At 37.7% G+C, this 22,046-nt stretch overlaps 1 protein-coding gene across 2 annotated transcripts in view; it reads left to right on the forward strand.

The window, feature by feature from the left end:
• Spata6 (spermatogenesis associated 6) overlaps positions 1 to 13,650 on the forward strand; it is a 90,422-nt gene extending 76,772 nt beyond the window's left edge. For both annotated transcript variants that reach the window (XM_005353594.3, XM_026781802.1), the window contains 2 exons: positions 9,017 to 9,108; positions 12,749 to 13,650. In XM_005353594.3, the coding sequence (XP_005353651.1) occupies positions 9,017 to 9,108; positions 12,749 to 12,929 (273 nt within the window). In that variant the 3' untranslated portion in view covers positions 12,930 to 13,650. The remainder of the gene's footprint in view (positions 1 to 9,016; positions 9,109 to 12,748) is intronic.
• Positions 13,651 to 22,046: the final 8,396 nt, after the last annotated feature.

Raw genomic sequence — 22,046 nt, forward strand, 5'->3', positions numbered from 1 at the left:
CTCACTTCCCTTGCTCTCGCATGCTGTGCTAACCCGTTTTCATAGCCGGCACATTTGAAGCACCATGCTTTATCAGTATCTTTGCAGCAGGAGTGCCTCTCTAGGTGTAGCCACACTTCCCTACTGCAGCTCCGCAGTCAGCCCCACCTTCTCTGTGGTCAGTACTTACGTGATCACCGTTCACTTGAGTACGCCCTGTAGTGTGGCCTCCCTGGAGGTGAAGTCACTGTGCGTGTTTGCCCACCTTCTGTGGAAGTCAATTTATTTTATGTCATTTTCAGGACACTTTCTGTTTGTAGAAGGTCAAGTTGGTGCTCTTGTTTCTCTCTCCTCTGTCCTCCCTCCTCTCTTCCTCCCCTCCTCCCCACTCTCTCCTTCCCAGTCTTCTTCCCTCCCTCATTACATTGCCAAGACATATTAAGTAGATTACAAATCTATACAGATTTTCTGTTTTCAGTGGCACTGACCAGATCTGAACAGGAAAAAAAAAAACCTTTCTTTCACTCTCTAGTTATTACATAGGTCATGGGCTTGTTCCTTTAAGAGGATGGTCACTAGCTGTCCACACCCAACTGTGTAAAGGCCCTTCATTGGGACTACTGTCATTTTTTAACTTTAAATTGTTCCTCTTAATGAATATCTTCCATTTTTAATGTTCATGTTTATGGGTGTTTTACCTGCATGTTAGTCTGTGCACATGTGTGGTACCCTTGGATGCCAGAATTGGGTATTGGGTTCACTGAAACTGGAATTAGAGACAGTTTTGAGCTGCTGAATAGGTCCTGGGAATAAAACTCGAGTTCTCTGCATGAACAGCAAGTATTCTTTAACTGTCAAGTCTCTCCTTCCCTTTAAGACCCCACTGTGTTGTTTCAGAAATAATGTACTGTCTGTTTTAATGCTCTCCCACCACAAGGACTGACCATAGTGTCCACAGTGGTCCCCTAATACAACTTACTCCTGGGGGGTCCTTTTATGTGAGCTACTTCCCATTAAGACTCCATCATGTTGTTTTTGGCCAAGGTGGGAACCTCTTTAGGCTGTTCTCCAAGTCTTTTAAGCTCATCTGGAGTATTTCCTTACTCATTTCTCAAGGGCACAAACAATGGTTGGAGTAATGGTATAACACCCAAGTCCTTACTGATTTTGTTAGTAAAATACTCTCAGGAAAAAAAATCAAGCTATCACCAAGGAAGAAATTGTTGAGAATAGTTCATTTTCTTATAAGTGTATTCCACATTTTCTCGTTCTCCATTTTTTTCATGGTTTTGGTGTTCTGTGTGTTCTTCAGGTATGTTCCAGAAAATGCTAAACACTCTCCTTTGTTATCCTCATTTTGAGTGCCAAGTGTAAATATTAGGTTTCACAACTTAGTTTTATTTTGGTGTCTTTTCCAGTCATTTTAGTTGCCTAACGTGCTTTAAGAGATGCCTACAGACAGATTCACTGGGTCGGTGTGAGTTCTAATACTTTTATCTTCAGCCTTTATGCCACTGATTTGTTTAGGTGTAAAATGCTTTGGTTACTTTTAAAACATGATTATTTCCACAGAGAATCCTATTAAATTTGCTGAGAAGAGCTTTACCCCTTGTATTTTTTTGAAAAAATTCAGTGTGTGTGTGCACATGTGTGTTTCTTTGAAGTTTATTAATCATACTCAAATACATTGTGGCTTTGCTTACTGTGAATGATTTGATGGTTTTTAAGTATATCTTAAATTGTTGTGAATATGTTTTATTTCTTAAGTATTAGTTCTGTTGTTTGGTCTTTGACTTCTCCAGAAACTTCTGTTATATGTATATTGGGTCTAGTTTGCACATATGCTGCTTAGCTTTTGCTGACTTAACACAAAATCAAGACTTCTCTGGGAAGGAGGAATCTCAGCTGAGGCATTTCTCATCAGATTGGCCTGAACATGTCCGTAAGGGCATTTTAGGGGTGCTAATTGATGTGGGAGCACCCAGTGTAGTGCGGGCTGCGAATTTTTGTCTTGGCTTCCATCAAGGACAGACTGCAACCTGTACAGCAAATAAACTCTTTCCTCTCCAAATTGTTTTCAGTCAGTGTTTTAACCCAGGAAAGAGAAGCAACACGGGACACAAACTGATGGCGGAGAAGGGGATTGTGCTGTAATGGACGTGATCATGTGGTGCTTTTGCTTTGGTCTATTTTGTGGGAGGGAGGTACAGAATTTTGAAGAGCTGGATTCTGAAAACTGATGTGGTAACTTAGAAGATTATCCTGAGAGAAATGAGGCCTGGCTTGTGATCTTTCAGAGGAAATATATTGGGCTGATTGTGTGATATTTTGAATAAGAAAGTGAGGAAGTAAGATCTTTGTTTTAATGGGACAATTGATGCTAGTGAGCTGGGCCTAAAAGATTATAACCAGCTGTGATTTTAGAAAGAGCCTAGCATCGCTGATGTCAAATCATCTAGGAACCTTTCCTCAGAGTCAGTGCACAGAACCTGTGGTCCCGAGGGGACCAAGGCTACCTATCAAGCCGACAGCTGAACTTGAGTCTCCCACCTGCTACTGGTTTTGAAGGAAGGCATGAAGGGTCTTGGAGAGCAGCTTGACACACTGGCAGGGTCAGTGTCTCTTCCAGAGGCCAGGAGGCCAGTAGGGATGGTGCGGCCTCAGTTGCACTGCAGACCCAGGATTGAAAGTATGCTGTCTAGCTTTTTGTTTTGTGTCTTTTTCTCTTTAATTAACTCATGATCTTGCTTTGTGAAATTATTTTTCCTAAACTTTGTGGACCTCACGCATGCTTGGTAAGCACTCTACCACCTACATTTTTTACCAATACTTTTCTATGTCTTTAGAAGCAAAATACAATTCAGTGTAATTTGTAAAACATATCTTTTTTAAGAATATTTTTTTGAGAATACCTTTTTTAAAATTATTTTTTTCTTCAAATATGCACAGAATGGTTTCTGGAATCTCCTGGCTTTCTTTCTCTTCCCATTTGCATAGACTTTTTTTTTTCCCCTTGTATTTCTCTGTTTAATTTGGATTCTGTTCCCAGGTGTTATTTTACTGTGTGGTTTATGGAGAAAAGCAATTTTGACTGGTAGTTTAGAGTTAATAGACCCCAGGTGGTTCTAACTCCTATGGAATTTCCTGTAAACTATTTGTGTTCACCACAAGGGAAGTTGAAAGCATCTGCTTAGTGACTGTCCTTAAGAGGATGCACTGAGCTTCTGAGACTGGTGGAGTTACCAGGGGGACGCCCTGTGGTTTGCCCTTGCGTGTTCTTCCATAGGTTGTAGACCAGCTTACTTTGTTAATTAGGTCCACACTAACGAGCTGTCTGTCACTTCATTTCATTGCACGTGTTTTCTGAGGATTTTTGGTACTGCTATTTGGGTAGTTTTGCATTTTTATCTCATTATTTAAGTAGTTTAATCCTTTGTGCAATAGAATGAATACAAGCAAAGTGTACATGTATAAAACAGCATCCAGGTCAGTTGCAACATTATTGGTACCCACAATTATCCTGGGTAATGCCTTATGGGCCTTCTTTCCACAGATGCTACAGTATTCTAATATATGATAATACGTAGATTAGTTTGATGAGGTTTTAAACATTTAAAATTACATAGTATTATGATTTCATGTCTGGTTTCTTTAGTGGATCATTGTGTGTGTGTGTGTGTGTGTGTGTTGTGTGTAACATGCCTGCTTTAACTTTTTCTGTGTAGATAGATTCAGCAAATTGTGTTCCACAAACAAATTTTTGGAATCTTGATTGTATGTTATCTATGGCCACAATAATAGAAGTGAGAATTGACATTTTACAAAAGATACCACATCAGTCTACTGTATCTCTAACTTGAGGCTGATGTACACATACACAGTGTTGTGTGTGTCCTTCCGTGCACACACACTAATTTGAAATGTAACTAAGGACTGAGGGGGACAAGAAATTTGGGTATTCATGTGTTGGATACAGTATTCGATGTACATTCATATGTATAAAGGTACATGAACATGTATTTAATATGAAGAAAGGGAGAGAAAAATGAGAAAACAGGAGAGAAGAGGGGAAGGGAGGGATCTTGGGGACGAGATACACTTGACATGAACTTCATTTGTGTTCCACATACACTTAATATACCTAACACCTAAAGGTTATTATATAAAAGAATTTAAGTACTTTTAAAATCTTGACCCCTATTTTGATTTGATCCATTTTATGAAGTCACTCTGGAATTTTCCATTTTTGATGTCTTTGTTGACACTCAAATAATTTGAACACAGAAGCATATTGAATTTGGATTAGGGATACTTAATTTACAATGCTTTTAGATTCTGAATTCCTAAGATTTTCTTATCCATTTTTTAAAAAGTATGAGGATAGGTGTTAAACCAACTCAGCATGCTCATTCAGGACATATTAGGAGTCCTAGCCCACTGTCTATTCAAGTATGCCTTAGAAGTATTTCTACTGTTTGAATGTTGAGCTATACTTTTAGATGTTTTGAGTCTGCCTCACAAGTATCTTGAAAATTTTTTAAGTTTCAATATTAATATATTATGTTTTTATATGAATGTTTTGCCTGCATGAATGTCTGTTTAGCATTGTGTGCTGATGCCCTTATATGAATGTTTTGCCTGCATGAATGTCTGTTTAGCATTGTGTGCTGATGCCCTGGAACTGGAGTTTCCAATATTTCTGAACCATTGTGTGTGTGCCGAGAACTAAACCTGGGTCCTCTGGAAGAGCAGTCAGTGCACTTAACGGCTGAGGCATCTCTCCATCTGAATTCTTATTTTTATGATTCATTTTATTTTATTTTTTAATTTATTTTTTTAAAAAGCTTTCTCTTCTCATTTTACATGCCAAATCCAGTTCCCACTCCTTCACTCCTCTTGCTTCCTTCCTCATCCCATCCCTTCCTCCTCAGGGTAAGGCTTCCCATGGGGAGTCAGCAAAGTCCAGCACATTGCTTTGATGCAGGGCCAAGGCCCTGCCCACTATATCTAGGCTGAGCAAGGTATCTTTCCTAAGAGAATGGATTCTAAAAAGCCAGTACAAGCAGTAGGGATAAATCCTGGTCTCAATGTCAGTGCCCCATAATTTTCCCCAGCCATACAACTGACACCCAAATTCAGAGGGCCTAGTTTGATCCTAAGCTGGTTCCTTCACTGTTAGGCCAGAGGTGGTGGGCACCCACCCATTAGCTCAGGTGACCCCATCATAGTCTTGACCTCTTTTTTTGTATTCTTGCTCCTCCCACTCTTGGACTGGACTTTGGGAGCTCAGCCCCATGCTCCACTGTGGATCTCTGTACCTGCTTCTATCAGTTGATGGATGTAGGTTCTATGATGCCATTTAAGATAGTCAATCAATCTGACTGCAGCAGATTCTTTGTCCTGGATTCTTTGTCTGTATTTATCATTCTGCTTGTTCTTATTATGACTATTTATTTTGAAACTTAATTTTGTTTAATTCTAATTCTAATGTGCTACTATTAGCCCTGCCTATCAAGTTGCTTATTTCAGTGACTATATTGTTAGTTTTAAATCTTCTATTCATCTTCATGGGCTCATTTCCGAAATTTGTTAAATATATGTCCAGTTGTCCAACTTTCCATCAGTTTTCTTGATCATATCATATCAATCACAATAATATAAAATGCTTATTTTCTAAAATTCAGTATTTTGAATGTGTTTGTATTTGCATCTTTGTCTTTTTGACATTTTTTTTTTTTTAGTGGTGATGGTGTCCCAGCTCTAGGGACTTTTATTATTGTTAAGTTCTGTATGTTTAAAATACTTTTGACTTTCTACATAAAAAACATGTTTTGTTTTCCTCTCCCAGGCAGGTGACATTCAGGGCTAATAACTCTGATCCAAAAGGGAGAGATCTGTTACTGGCTACCCTGAGTTTAATAATCCCAGTTCATCTTTCCTCAGAGTCCTGATCAACCCCAGTTCAACTCTCCCTTACGGCATCGACCCCACTTTAAGTACAGCCTTCAGGCCTTAACCAATAAATGAGGGAGGCATTTCTTTCCTGTTTGTCAGACGTGGTGAACTGACCTTTGACTATTTGAGAGAAATACATACCCAGAGGAACCTTGACTTCAGAGAACAGAAGGCTTCGTTCTGTGCATTTCCACATCAGGACATGATTTACATGGCATTGTTTCAGCCAGGGTCGCCCTGCAGATGTGACGGTGGGCCACAGAGAGTATTACATCTGGTGATGTCATAACTATTTTAGTGTAAGTATACACACTATATCGATGCATTTCTCAAGATAATGCTAAGTGACACATGACTATATTTGAGTCCCCCTGTCTCTGTTTTTTTGTGACACCGTTTGCATGGCTACTTTAATACTTTCCATCTTCTCTATTCTGCAGCTACTCTGACTGAGGCCAATCTGGCTGCTCTCAGAATTCAGGTGTCCGTGGGCACATAATCACCATCCTTTTCAGGACTCCAGTGACCATCCGTTTTCTATCAATCTCTCTGGTGAATGTTTCTTTTTAGGTACCATGATTGTAGGGCAGGCTCTCTTTGCTCTTCAGACACTTTGGGGTTAGCCCATTTGTCACCAGCCTGCCCAGCTTCAGAAGTCAGCAAATACATTCACATTGTATGTGTGAGGACTTTGTAGGCTTCCATTTTAATTCTTGATGCTTGTGGGATGTATAAAACATTCTGCTTATTTTCCCCATCTGTAGAAATTAGTCTCTGCTTCCATAGCCAGGGCTGGATTTTTATCTTAGCTAACCAGTGTCTGCAGTCTATAAACAGCTTCAATGGGGACACTGAGTGTCAGCAGTACTTCCAGGGACGTGTTTCTTGCATCTGTGGTGCCCTTGACCTGGTAGATGATCCCTGTCTCTAAACACTTTTAGACTGTGGGAAACTGCCCTCTGGATTCCAGATGTTTCGGCTAAGATTAATCCCTGACGTCCCAGGAAACTTTGTGAGTCAATACATGCCGTGGTTTGGGAAATGGTTGGATTTATAAGATGTTACAGAATTTAAATTTATCTTGTACTCTTGCACAGTCATGAAAAGCCTCTGTGGTTTCTTTGTGTCTAGCCCTGGCCTTCCTTCAATCATTAGCTGTGGTTTGCAGCCTGTAGTCCGTGCACCAGTCTTCCAATGCTCAATGAAAAATAGAGGCATACTTGGAGTCTATTTTTGAAAGGATTGCCTCTCTGATGGCTGAACATCAGTAGTCTTTATTAGGTTTGCTCTTACTATCCTAAAAAGTATTTATTTTGTCAGCTTTCCTAGTTTGCAAGAAATTATCCCATCCAGTCTCAAAGTAATTTCTGTTTGTTTTTATGAGGGAGTTTGTGTTGTTGTGTTTGCTTTCTCTTGCTACCACATAGTATCATAACTTCATTGGCTCAAATTGGTCATCTTATATTTTTGTGGATTAGAGGTCTGGCAAAGGGCCATACCCAGCTAAATTCTAAGTAACTCTTCTATGTTCATCTCTCTTCCCCATCTCAGTCATAGGCGCTCTATCTGTAAATGATCTTTCTGAACACTCTTTCTTTAGATCCATCTGGCTGTGTGTGTATACATGCATGATTATTCCAGATGAGAACTGTGTGGTAATGGGGTCTGTTTGGTTTCTTGGGTCAGAATTTCCCATTGTGCCATCCTTGATCCAGATGGGCAGTGTTCTATGTTTGTGGTGCCGGTGATGTGTTGTTACACTCCCTAAGACAACCCTCCCACTTATTTCTTCACTTGTTAGTCTTTCTCACTTGGTTGAATGTCCATCAAAAAAAAAAAAACCCAATGGAAAATTTGAAAATAAATGATTAAATACTTATCATTTGGTATTAACTAAAAGAAAACTATTTTAATAACCAACAAAAATCTTAAAGAGAAGAGAAAGGACCAAAAGAAATGCATGGAATTATTCATAATGGTAAGGTCTCTCAGTCTTAACAGCTAACATTGTATGTACATCTTCCAAAATGTTTTAACTCGTTTATTACTCACAGACACTTTGACAATGAATGTGTCCTTTGCAGTATCACACCATCAGCAAATTAAAAAAAGTATATTTTCCTCACAGTCTGTGTGGATATGTTTTCTTACCTGAAGTAGATGGGCCCATATTCTATTAATGCTATTCCCTGTGTGTTTCTATTACCTACTCTTTTCACCTGTGTTTGTGCAGATTAAGGAGTGAGCAGTGATGGACAATACTTAGTATGACATTACAGAAAACACATGCCAACTTACTAAGACTATGCAGCTTGAAAAACTAGCTCAGATGACCCTGTTTCCAATTCCCCTGTGCGTATCTAGTAGAAGTTAAGAATGGGAACTTTGGCTATGTATGTTTATATCAATTGACTCACATTTCTGGTTTTATTGTGGGGTTTTTTTTGGCTTATCATTCTCAGTAAATCATTTTCTTTGTAAGTCATGAGTGCATGCTTGCATCTGTGTAATTTTTGAAGGCATTAGTGCTTATTTCTCAGAAGGCAAGAATCTTTTTGAATTCCACATAAAATATATATGCCTTTATTAGTTTAAATATCTTGACACATTCACTACTATTTATACCTTTTTCATAAAATATTTACTGAATGTCTAGTCTTTGCTAACCAGTACTAACCAAATTATAATAAAAATAATGTGCTCTTTTGAAAATATTCATGAAAATAATATGCAGATTGAGCAGGTTATATTTAGGAATATTTATGCCTATACATATATACATGTAGCAATAATTAATGAAAAAAGGGCATGAATTTGAAAGAGAGCAAGGTGGAGTATGTGGGAGGACCTGGGAGGGGAGAAAGGGAAATGATATAATTTCCAGATAGGAGAAATAGTTTTTAAAATGTTATTGAGAGCTAATGCATCCTCGACAGTTTGCTGCTGTCCGCAGAATCTAAGCACTAGACTCTTAATTCAGTCTCTTACAGTGAGGACGGAAAGACACCTTTCCCACAGCATCCTAACTACCGTATTGGAAGCAATGAGAAAATTAGTTACTGGAAATCTTTTCATTTTTCAGGATGAGAGAGACCCAGAGAAAGAAGAAGAACTGGAACTGAAAAGAGGCCTTTTATATAGAGACTCTGCCTATGACAGTGACCCTGAATATAGGTATGGACTTGCTTCTGCATGCGGAGATCCTTCTCATAGACAGCATAAAAATGAGACATTTTATCTTTTTTCTAGATTTTAATCTTAATTTCATTCTTCTAACTATAGGTATGTGTGTCTGTATGGATATGTGGATGTGAGTGCAGATGCCTATGGAGCTTGGAGACAAGGGATCTCCCTGGAGCTGGAGTTACAGAGGCTGTGAGCCACTGTTGGTGCTGAGAACTGATTCAACTTGAGTCCTCTGGGAGAAGAGTAGCACTCTTAACCACTGAGTCATCTTTCCAGCCCAGTTAAATTTTTTTTTTTGTTACTGAAGCTTTTTGATAATAAAACAAAAACAAAAAAACAAACATAAGCCAGGCAGTGGTGGCACATGCCTTTAACCCCAGCTCTCGGGAGGCAGAGGCAGAGCCTGGTGGATCTTTGTGAGTTCAAGGCCAACCTGGTCCACCAGAGCTAGTTCCAGCACCCAGGACAGCTAGGACTGTAACACAGAGAAATTCCATCTCAAAAAAAAACAGCACGCACACATACACACACACACACACACACACACACACACACACACACACACACACACACACCCCACACACACATAAGACTGGGAGATGCTTAGTAAAGCACTTGTAGAACAAGCATGAGGACCTGAGCTTCCACGTCCCAGCACCTATGCTCGGGGTGGAAAGCAGAAACATTGGTGCAGTTGTGTTTGTTTATCCAGCACTGTGGAAGCAGAGACAGAGGATCCCTGGGGCTTGTTGACCAGGGAGTGTGACTGAATTGGTGAACTCCAGATTGTGTGGGACCCTGTCTCAAAAAATAAGGTGTTGAATAACTGAGAAAGACAGCAAACATTGACTTCCTCCTCTATGTACACATGCACATGTGTGCGCATGTGTGCGCCCCCCCCCACATAAACAGCCAGCTCACAATGATGTGTTTCCTCCTGTTTAGAATTTATTTGACTGCCCAGCAAACCCATATGTTTTATGATACATTTATCCTAAACTGAAAGTACTTTCCATAATTAGATAAGTAAATTTTTTCAAATAATGTAAGAAAAAAATCCATTCTTCTAAAATTTCAGGGATATTAATAAAAATATTTTTGAAAGCTTATGCTAGCAGATTTCATTTGAAAATTCTATTCTAATGGCCATGAGATGTAGAATTAAAGACTGTGAATCATGGGTAGTTACAGCTGTTCTGCTATGCCATGGAGTACCGTATTAGTTTTTCACCAAGAAATTTCTTAGAGACTTATATAGATGCTCCATGAGGTGGAATTTATTTTTTTTTCTAGCAGAGTTTGCACAAAAATGGTCACCTTGGCTGGAACCTCTATGGCCATGTGAGAGCCTAGCATGAGTGTGAGTCTCTGCCTCCCAATCAGGAGGCAGCTTGGGCCTCTTATGAAAGTGGGTTGACTATTAGAGATGAATTTGAAAGGGAAACAGTGAAAAAAGAAAAAGGTTCAGAGAGCACACAATTTTTGCAAAGTTCTTTTCTTTGTTATTCTTTCTTAAAAAGTCACTTCCCTAGATTGCTGTACCAACTAACGTTTTGCAAACTTGTTACATACTAGAGTCACCCAAGAGGAGGGAACCTCAATTGAGAAGATGCCTCTGTAAGATTAGCCTGTAGGCAAGCCTGTGGAATGTTTTCTTAGTTAGTGATCGATGGGGGAGCACCCAGCATACTCTTTGTGAGAGGTGCTGCTCCTGGGCTGATGGTCCTGGTGTGTATGAAAAAAAAAAAGTCCGAGCAAGCCAGTAAGCAGCACTCCTCCATAGCCTCTGCTTCATTCAGCTCCTGCCCCCAGGTTCCTTCCCTGTTGAGTTTCTGCCCTGACTTCCATCACTGATGGACTGTTACTGGAAGTGTAAAATGAAATAAAGCCTTTCCTCGGCAGTGTGTTTTAGTTATGGTCATTATCACAGCAATAGAAACCCTAACAGTTTAGGGGGATAAATCAATATAGTTTGACAGTAGAAAGGGTCTGATCTTTGAAGTTTTTAAATAAATAATCATTGCCTGTGTTGTTTCTTCGAAATTTCCACCTGATTTCTGTTTCAACAGATTTCCACCTGATAACTCCAAAGGCTGTGGTTTCTAAATGGAGTGAAACCCAAAATGTTCATTAATAAATGCCCTGGATGGTTCTAATACAGGGAGTGTGAAGACAACACTTTGACAAACACTGCTCTTGACTTGTCTTGAGATTCACCACTGTGACTCTTTTTCTTGTTCATCAGTGTTAATGATTAACACTGTTTGTGTTAATTCACTGTTGTGCTAACCTTTGGAAGCTTTAAATAAGAAAGTTGAGCAGCTACTGAAAAAGCTCTGTGCTCATTTTTTGTGTCCCTTTACAGTACTCAGCATTTGTGGACATCTTTGGACCAGCAGGATGGGATGGGCAGGCCTTCAGAATTAGTTAAAGGATGGTTTTGAACATTTTGCCCTGGAAGCTTCTTGTCAAATGATCAGGGTGTTGTTTTAATTTTATTTCCAATTCATGTGCTTCCTGTTAAGTGGGATTGAGAGGCAGGTACCTTCTCACAGCAAGTCATGACCTGTAGAGAGGGCAGACTGGATGTAGCCAGACAGCGCTCTCAAAGCTCACCCTGGCTGGCATACTTCCTCCAGTCAGCCTGCACCATCCAAATCTCCCCAAACAGCACACCAACTGGAGGCCAAGTATTCAGTGTTGTATGGTGGACACTTCTCATTCAAACCATATGCTCCTTAAAATTACTATCGTTTGCTTAATATATCCATCTTCAGAGCTCCATTTTTTTTTTTTGGTTTTTTGTTTTTCGAGACAGGGTTTCTCTGTAGCTTTGGTCAGAGCTCCATTTTATATAAATGTATTATATGTGTATGTGTGTATATAATTATGTTTATTTTATCTGAAGGCTGTTCATGAGAACCCAGTCATTAGCTACTCGCCTGACCTTCATTTGAACTGCCAACACACACACACACACACACACACACACACACACACACACACACACACTACCTTCCAGGCCTCAAATGGTTTGCATCCTTTTTCTAAATTAATCACCATTAATTTCCTTTTGTTTCCTAATCCATTCTAACTTACCTAAAATATTCCTCCTTTGTGTGTATATTATAGACTTTAATAAAACATGTATATAAATTTATACTTTATACATTAATAGAATTTGAAGCTGATTGGTTCTCTTAGATTACCTCTGTTCTAATTTTGTCTTTTTTCTGCATAGCAATGTTACAGTTCAATAAAAAGCTTTCTATCCAAGTAAATAGTCATAAGTTTTTGGAAATATTGCTATATTTAAAACTACAACATTATTCCTGCTTTAAAGCTAGCTGATAAAATATTTTGTAACATGTAACAGGAATTTATTAAAGGATTTGTGAACAAGTGCTGAAAATATTGTTAAAATGAGAAGTGAAATTGGTTTAGAAAGCTCATTTTTATTTTATGAATTTTTAATGCTATACCTACATTTGAAATTTAGTAATACACAGCAATTAAAAAAATAATCCAGCTCTTCACAATTTATTAGAGATTCCAGAATGCCTATGTTTAGGGTTCTTAATTCCACCGTTGTTTTAACCTTTTTTTCAAAAATAATCTTTTCTCATAGCTGCTATCAGCGGCCACATGGTTCTTTCCATTTGGATGATGGTGAATACTGGCCCAACAGAGCAGCCTCTTTTAAGGGGAAACCTCACCGACCCGCCTTTGAGAACAGCATGGACAAGATGTACAGGAACTTATACAAAAAGGCCTGTAGTTCTGCTTCTCACACACAGGAAAGCTTCTGAGACCATCCACCATAAACTGTATGAGTTTCCATGTCAACCTCTCAATGAAAGCGTTTAATGTGATCTGGATTTGTATGCCTTTCTTTAAAACAGGTGTCCACTGAGTAGCAGGTAGACTTGACCCCAGCATATTCCTTCAAATGGTAAATTATCACAGTCTCGCCTTTATTAGAAAAGAATGTACTGTTTCCAGTGTCAAAACCCTGGAACAAAGTTACAGTTCCAGTTTGTGACAAGGCTGTCTTGTCACTTGTGCTCCTGTCATTGCTGACAAACTGAAGAGTAGATTCTCTCTAGAATGTTCTTCCATTTTTATTGCCTTTTAACTTTCTTTCCACCTACTTGGCTGGTTATCTTATCTGGGTAAGATTTAATTAATATGAGCTCCCTGTTATCTGTAATGAGCAAAAAGATGTTCTCTGCAAAAATGAATTTCATAAATTTGAACCTGTTTTAATCAATATTATCTATTTTTTCCCCTTTATAAGAGGCTATTTTATTTCTTAGATCCTAAAAACTAGCTTTCTTTGTAAAACGTCCACATGCATTCACTGGCGGACCAGCTGAGTTATCCGAATGTCTACAGCTAGATTAGTTTACTAGAAGAGACCACGGACGGTTCCAATGTAGCTAATATTTTAGTGTTGAATTATTTGCAGAATAAATAAAGCATCCTGTGTTGGTAAGCATGTAGAACCTCCAAATAAACAAAATAAAAGAACTATATTGTGATTTTACCTCTGGTATTGTCATAGGCATCACATCACCCAGGCAACTAGCATTCACATGTGAGAGGGACCATGGTGGGATTAAAATAACTCAGCAAGTGTCTTTCAATAGACACTCATAAACCTAGTGGTGGACTGATAAAATGTGTGTCTCCTCCCACCCCACATACCCATGTGGCCAGTGATGCTTTGAAAGTGTAAAAAAATTGATTGCCATCTACCAGCATGAAGGGGGAGGGTAAAGTGGCACTGAGAGGTGAAGCTGCTGGCAGCTTGAGGGGTTGACTATAGGGGAATGGCTTTCGTCGGCTCCCCCATTTACTAATTCCACATTTCTTATCTTAAAAGAAAAAAAACTTTAACTCATACTCCATTTAAATTTGACACTAAATTATGACATTAGATGACATACCTTTATGTTATGTCATAACTTAACTTTTAAACATGTCAAAGCATCTCAGGTTGCCAACCTGTGCTATATCAAAATGAGCATCATGGCTAAGAGCACGGGTCCGAGATTCCATCTCATCTCTGCTATTTTCTAGCTGAGTCTCTTGAGTTCTGTTTCCTCAGCTGCCACAGAAAGAGTGTGGAGTATCCTCCAAACCATGTCCTGTGGATGAGAAATAGCATTCTATGAAATGCGTGTAGGAACACACACACACACACACACACACACACACACACACACACACACACACACACACACACAGAGCTCGGAGAGCCATTGGTTGATGCTAGGAACAGACAGTGCTGCAGATGTGGGAACAGCCCTGGTAAACTGGCCGTCGGCATATGTTCCCATAGTCTTCTAACTTGAGCACATGTGTCATTGTAGCCACCACTCTGTTTCTCCAGCTCTGCTGTTCTATACCACACTCCCAAATGACTTTCTGAGATGCGTTTGGATACAGGCTAGCAAAATGTTGCAATTTGTGAGCTCTGCTTCCCTAATGCAGGTTCTATATTATAATGGTTTGCACAATGTGTTTTCAAAGGTTGATGTGACTAATGCTCTTTTTTTAGATCCATGTCTGATAACTGGAGAAATCAGTTGGTAGAGTGTTTGTCACGTGAGCAGGACCGAGACCAATTTCCCCAGGTGAAATCTGGGTACAGCAGCACTCCTCTATCATCCCAGTGCTGGGGAGGTGGCTCTCCCTCCCTTCCTGAAGGAAAAGAAAGAGCCCAGGAGCTCACTGGCTGAGTAACACAGAAAAATCAGCGAGCTCTAGGTTCAGCGAAACATTCAAAAGCTAATAACTAGAGATAGCAACTAGAGAACACATTTAGTCAATGGTGACCTCTGGCCTTGACACACACGCACAAAACCACACAAACATGTACACATACACTCCATATTCTGAATGGAAATTGCTGTATTTTACTTTAAAAAAAGAAAAGCTAAAATTAAATCCATTTAAAATTGCCCCTTGGCCAACATTGTGATGCACACCCATAATCACCGAGTTTAGACAGAGGTTGTAAGCTTAAGGACGGCCTGGTATATATTGTAAGGGCCAGACCATCCAGACTACATGGTGAGACTGTCTTAAAAAGGGGGAAACAGCAGAAAAAGGTTTGATGAACAGAATATATATATATATATATATATATATATATATATATATATATATATATATATATATTCCATTAAAAAGTTTTCTCACAGAAAAATCTGAATAAATAAGCACCTGCTGTCCTTGTGACTACCATTGGATATGAAGACCGCCAAAGGTAATGTTCCAAACACAGTTTCAGAAACTGGTATTCTGGAATGCATTTGCTGAGAGTCGGATTTGGCTTCTATGAAAGATGAGAGCAAATAGCTAGATATGTAGCATAGGTGATCCGTCTGTCTGTTGCTTGTTCCCTGGGGGAAGGACAGTTTTCCATTGCTCCATTGCTATGGGTCCTTGTGCTGTATCATGTTTACAGAGGAATGCCTGAAGAACTTAGAGTACTTTATCATTTATATAAACAAGTTAAAATGGTTTATTCTCCTCTCATTTTACTGTGTTTCTTATAAATTAATCATTAGACTTAATCTGAAAGAAAAACTTGTTATAATTTCCAGTCATGTTTTATCTTGTTGAATTTGATTTTTGGCCATTTATGGTGATAAAGGGATTAATATAAAATGCTCTTCAGCTCTCTGTAATTGTTAAATGGATTAACAAATGGAATGATCAGGAATTCCCAGGAGAGTTGTAGTCTGACTTCAGAGATTAAAAATCAGGAGTAAATGCTGAGATCTGATAATGTACTTAATTATTAATAATAGCTTTATTGATATAGAACCTTTGAAATATATTTGCCTTGTCTGGATTCTTTCAAGTAGCATGATGTTTCCAAGATCTTTCCGTGTGTGTAACATGTTTCAGTATGTATTCCTTTTATTACCAGTGACCACCAAATTTTTGTTTATCCCTTCTGTTGACACCTGTTTTCCAGCTTTTGATATATTTTGAATATGTACATGTTTTTGTAGATATATGGTTTACTTATTTTTGTAGACAGTTAGGGTTTGAATTGCTGCCATACAGCTACAGACACCATATTGTACAGTCACCTACTCTTAAGAGGAGTCCATTAGTCTTTGCCACAGAGACCCTCAAAATTGCCCCTAATTGTTGAGTCCCCATGGACTTATATGTGGTCCTGGGTATTAACCTTTATGGACTCCAGATGCCTGGGCTCCTGTACCCCCTCACTGGAACTACTTCAAACCTGTTTTCCAGTGTACTGAATGTATTCCTGCCACTGGAAAGTGCCCCACTACTGTCCTAATTGTCTAGCATTCTTATGCTTGTGGCAAACTTTGTGCATGAGGATATTAAAAGAATCACACATTAGGACCAAATAATATACATCCCTTGGATACAATGCTAATTCAGTATGGGAAAAAATCAGCCACCACGATAGACCACAGAATCAGAAAGGAATGCAAAAGTACATGATCACTCAATAGATGCACGGTGTTTGTCAAAATTCAGCAGACTTTCATAATAAAATAGAGATACAAGGAACATGTGTCCGTGAGAAGCCATCTCTAAAACAAAGTATAGGCAATAACTTTAAAAAAGAAGAAAGGTTCACTTTAGCCTATAGCTTTAGAGGTCCCAGGCTACGGGAGACTGATTTTTTGCTTTTGGCCCGGTGATAAGGCAGCTCACTTGTGTGGGACAACTTGTGATGACAGCCCAGGATGGATTTTGAAAGACAAGGCAAGAGACAAGTATCCCACAGTCCCTCTAAGGAGCTAACACATCTCATTAGATCTGAGTTCTTGTTCCCAAGAGTTCAGTTCTGGGAAACAGCCCTTTAAAACTGTAGCGCTATTGGAGACACTTAAGACACAAAGTGTAAGAATGTTGTAACCAGAGGATAAAACTGAGAACATATTCCGTAAGATCTGGAATGAGGTAAAATATCTGCTCTGTTATGATCAACATGTTCCTGGAAGTCCTAGTCAAAAATTAAAGGTATCCAATGTGAGAGTGAGATGTAGATTATGTCTAAAATGATGTGATAACATAAATAGGGAATTATAAAGATCCATTCAGAAACTGGTAGATGGAACTAATAATTAGCTCAACGGAGTTGCAAAATCAAAATACAAAAATCTGTGTCATTTTAGACACCACAATGACCTAAATAAATAGGGAACTTTAAAAAGCAAAACGACTTATATTTAAAACAAGAATAAAGTATGCAGAAACCAAAGAGATGAAAATTATAAAATATTGATAAATTTGAAGACTTGAATCCAAAGACATATGAATTAACATTCCATAGTCAAAGGAAGCTTACTCAGAATTTCAATGGCAATGTTTAAATATAATTTTCATATGGAACCATTACACTCTTCAAATAGCCAAAGCAACGGAGAAAGCTGGAAGTACTTACACTTTCTGATTTCAAATTACATTTCAAAGCTGTTGTATAACACCACGGCACTGGCACAGAATCAAACACATGGGCAAACAGAACAGAATGGCAAGCTCAGAAGTAAACCATACAGATTTGGCTAACCTTCAGCAAAGATGTCAAGAATCCAAAAGGGATAAAGGAACAAAAATAAATAGTAGGGATTGCACCAAACTATAACACTCCAATAGCAAAGAAAACAGTCAGAATGAAAAGTTAGCACAATGATTAATATGAATCACTCACTCACTAGGTGCTTTGACCATGAAGTTAGGCTCTCAAGAAACCAAGTGGGGCCGAGGTGGCTGCCAAAACAGGGACAGTAGTCCTAGCCATGTCACTTAACAGTTTAAAGGCTCATATAGTAAGTAAAATATTACAAATATGCAATAAAAACAGATTCCGACCAAAAAAAAAAACCTCTAAATGGGTTACAATATGTGTAAAAATACACATAGGCTTGGGAAAGTTTTTAAAAATAGAATAATAAAAATATAGTAAAGATGGGAAATACACAGAATCTGGATTCTGCATGTTTTTGTGTTGTCTTTAGATTTTCTGATTGCTAGTGAAGAAACAAGAGCTGCTAAGACACACTAGATTATGAAAACTGCTAAATAAACCAACCTATTTATTTGAAAAATATCTTAACTTCAAAACGGAAGTCAAAAGATATGTTACTTTGAGAAAGAGGTAAACCAACCTATACATTTAAAAAATGTTTAAATTCAAAATGGATGTCAAAAGATATGTAACTGTAAGAAAGAGATTATGCTTTTATTTTCACAGGAATAGAGAAGCTATGGATTCATTCTAGGTTAAAGATGATCAGGTTTAATTGGGAAAGACTCCCTAAAATCCTAACTACAAACAAAAAAAATAGAAACCTAGAAGCACTATAAGACTTGTAATATATATTTTACCTGCTCAAACATAAAACAAAAAAATTATCTTTAACTAGCTTGTAAACCACAAATTCCATACTTATAATGCATATTATCTCTAAAAGTTTATGTATTTTCATAATAAGGGAACTAAACATCAATGAAAATGATTGGCCCATGTGATATAGAATCTCAGAATACCTCTGTTACATCTTCTCAAAATTCTACATCCAAAACAACTTCATGGTTGTTGGTTGAGATGGTCCAACCTCACAGACTACTCCAGTCAGAATGTCATTATTATCCCAGTTTTCTCAGGTTCCCCCCAAAGACACCAATGCCCCCAGGCAACAGGAAATAGTCTACAGAATGATGCCCACATTTCCAAAATATTGATTATGGATGGTTGCTATCATTTAAGGGGAGTTATTTTAAGTTGCTATTAGTAATGATCAGGAAAAAAGCTGAACAAAAAAGATTAGATTTAGGAATCTTGTTCTGAAAAGAAAAAGGGGGATATAAAAATTATAGGATAAAAAGGTATATTATTAATCTTTTAAAATGCAAAAACAAGTACTAATCTTAAAATAGTTTACATTATTATGGATTTTAATTTATTGTTACAAATTTAAAGTTATTTTTACTTTACTATATGTCTGTTTCTACTCTTGTGTGGGGTATTATGCTTATGCAACTCATTTTAAAAGGTAATGTATAATTAAGAAATACAGATTAATGGTCATCTATAATAGTTAAACTTGTAATATTAGATATGTTTTCAAGTTTAAGCAGATATATTTAGATAGATAGATGGTCTTTAAACACTTTAAAGACCTACAGAATATGGCATTTAAAATATTTTAATAGCCTAAGGCTTTTCATGACAGTGAGGCACATCTACTTCTGGTTGCACCAACCAATCTACTTCAGAGAAGATGATGGGCATAAAAGAAACTATGTATGGTCATTTGGGCAAAACTGTCCTTGCTTCAATTGCTATATATGCTCCAAACTGGATCAGCAGGATGCAAAAAACAAGTGTTGGTCAAATTTTGCCAAGACAAGGTAGGCCAGTCCTTCAAAATTCCCTGCTTCTCAAGAAAGTCTGTCAGGTATACTAGGCCTATAGGCCAAAGTGGATGCCCCAAAATAGAAGAAAAACTTCGGGTAACTGTCCAGGCAGTCAAATGTCCCTGACATTAGATAACATTACATATTCTGGCCGGGCGATGGTGGCGCACGCCTTTAATCCCAGCACTCGGGAGGCAGAGGCAGGCGAATCTCTGTGAGTTCGAGACCAGCCTGGTCTACAGAGCTAGTTCCAGGACAGGCTCCAAAGCCACAGAGAAACCCTGTCTCGAAAACAACAACAACAACAAAAAAAAAACATTACATATTCTGGGGTCTTTGATGGAGTTGAAGACTAAATAATTAGACTTAAAGTTTTCCTTATTTGTGATAAAAAAGCAAATTATGTATAAAATTTTAGACTCACCAAGATAAAATAAATAATAAAATATTTTCTCTAAATTTGCTAAATACAAATGGACTGGTTATTTTAACTGTAATGTTGCTGTCTATAATTTTACTATATTAAAGTTAAAACCTTTCTTATTAAAAAAGGGGGGAATGCTTTGAAATAATCCTTCTTTACACTGTAAATTATACTGTGATTGGCTTAATAAAGAAGATGACTGGCTAATAGCTGGATATCATAAGGTTAGGCAGGAAAACCAGACTAAGGACAATGGGAAGTGTTTCTGGAGTCAGAGTCTCCAGAGAGACAAGGAGAGAAAGCAAGAGGTACAAAATGAAGAATAGGTGATACCACTTGGCAGAATGTAGATTAATAGAAAAATGGGTTAATTCACTGGGCAGTGGTGGTACATGCCTTTAATCCCAACACTAGGGAGGCAGAGGCAGGCAGATCTCTTTGAGTCTGAGGCCATCCTGGTCTACAAGAGCTAGTTCCAGTTCCAGGACAGGTTCCAAAGCTACAGAGAAACCCTGTCTCAAAAGAACAAAACAAAACAAAAAATGAAAGAGAGAGAGAGAAAAGAGGAGGAAGAAGAAGAGAAGGAGGAGGAAGAGGAGTAGGAGGAGGAGGAGGAGGAAGAAGAAGAAGAAGAAGGAGAAGAAGAAGAAGAAGGAGAAGAAGAAGAAGAAGAAGAAGAAGAAGAGAAGAAGAAAGTCAAGAAGAAAGAAGAAGAAGTCAAGAAGAAGGAGAAAAGAAGAAGAAAAGAAATGGGTTAATTCAAATTGTAAGAGCTAACTAGTAATAAACTTGAGCTATTGGCCAAGCATTTATAATTTATATTAAGTCTCCATGTCAGTTATTTGGGAACTGGTAGGTGGGCAAGAAAAGTTCATCACAAGTGGCTAAAAAACCAAAAAATTAGAGATCTTATATTAGCAACTTAACAGCAGACAGGAAAGCTGTAGAACAAAAAGAAGAAATTGTGTTCAAAAGGAGTAGATAGTAATAAATAAACTCAGGGTTGAAATTAAAGAATTCAAACAAACAAAAAATACAAAGAATCAGTGAAATATATAATTGGTTCTTTAAGAAAATTAATGAAAATAGAAAAACCATTTTTCCAAATCAAATAAAACGGAGAGAGAGAAGATTCAACTTAACAAAATTCGAGATGAAAGAGGGGACATAACAGACACTGAGGAATTCCAGAGAATCCTAAGGACATACTTTAAAAACCTGCACTCCACCAAATTGGAAAATATCTAAAAATAATAGATGATTTTATTGCTATAAACCATTTATCAAAGCTAAACCAAGATCAGATAAGCAATTTAAACATATCTAAAATCCCTAGTGAAATAGAAGCAGTAATTTAAAGTAATTAAAAAATAATAAAAATCCCAAGACCAGACAATTTTCCACCACTTTCAAAGAAGAATTAATGGCAATATTCTTCAAATTATTCCACAAAATAGAACAAAATAGAAACAGAAGGAACATTGTCCAATTCATTTTATGAGGTCACAATTATCCTAATAACCAAATTACATAAAGACCCAACAGAGAATTATAGACCAATTTCCCTTGTGAATATAGATGTATAATTCTCAATAAAATACTTGCAAACTGATTCCAAGAACTCATCAAAAATGTCATCTACCATGATCAAGTAGGCTTTATCCCAGAGATACAGCAATTGGTCAACATATGTAAATCAGTAAATGTGATTCACTATATAAACAAACTGAAAGACAGAAAACAAAGATAGGGACTTTAACAAAATCCAATTCCCTTTCATGTTATAAGTCCTGAAAAGATTAAGGATACAACCTAAACATAACAAAAGCAGTTTGTAGCAAGCCAACAGCTAACATCAACTCAAATAAAGAGAAACTCAAAGCAATTTCATTAAAATTAGGAGCAAGACAAGATTGTCAATTCTATTTATATAATTAGATCTTGAGCTCTTTGCTAGAGTAATAAAACAATTTAATGAAATCAAGGCAATACAAATTGAAAAGAAGTCAATGTATACTTTCAGATAATATAATTCTATATAGAAGTGACCTAAAATTTAATCAGGAAATTCCTACAGCTG

Source organism: Microtus ochrogaster, chromosome 10 (genome assembly GCF_000317375.1).
Source record: "Microtus ochrogaster isolate Prairie Vole_2 chromosome 10, MicOch1.0, whole genome shotgun sequence".
Lineage (NCBI taxonomy): Eukaryota > Metazoa > Chordata > Mammalia > Rodentia > Cricetidae > Microtus > Microtus ochrogaster.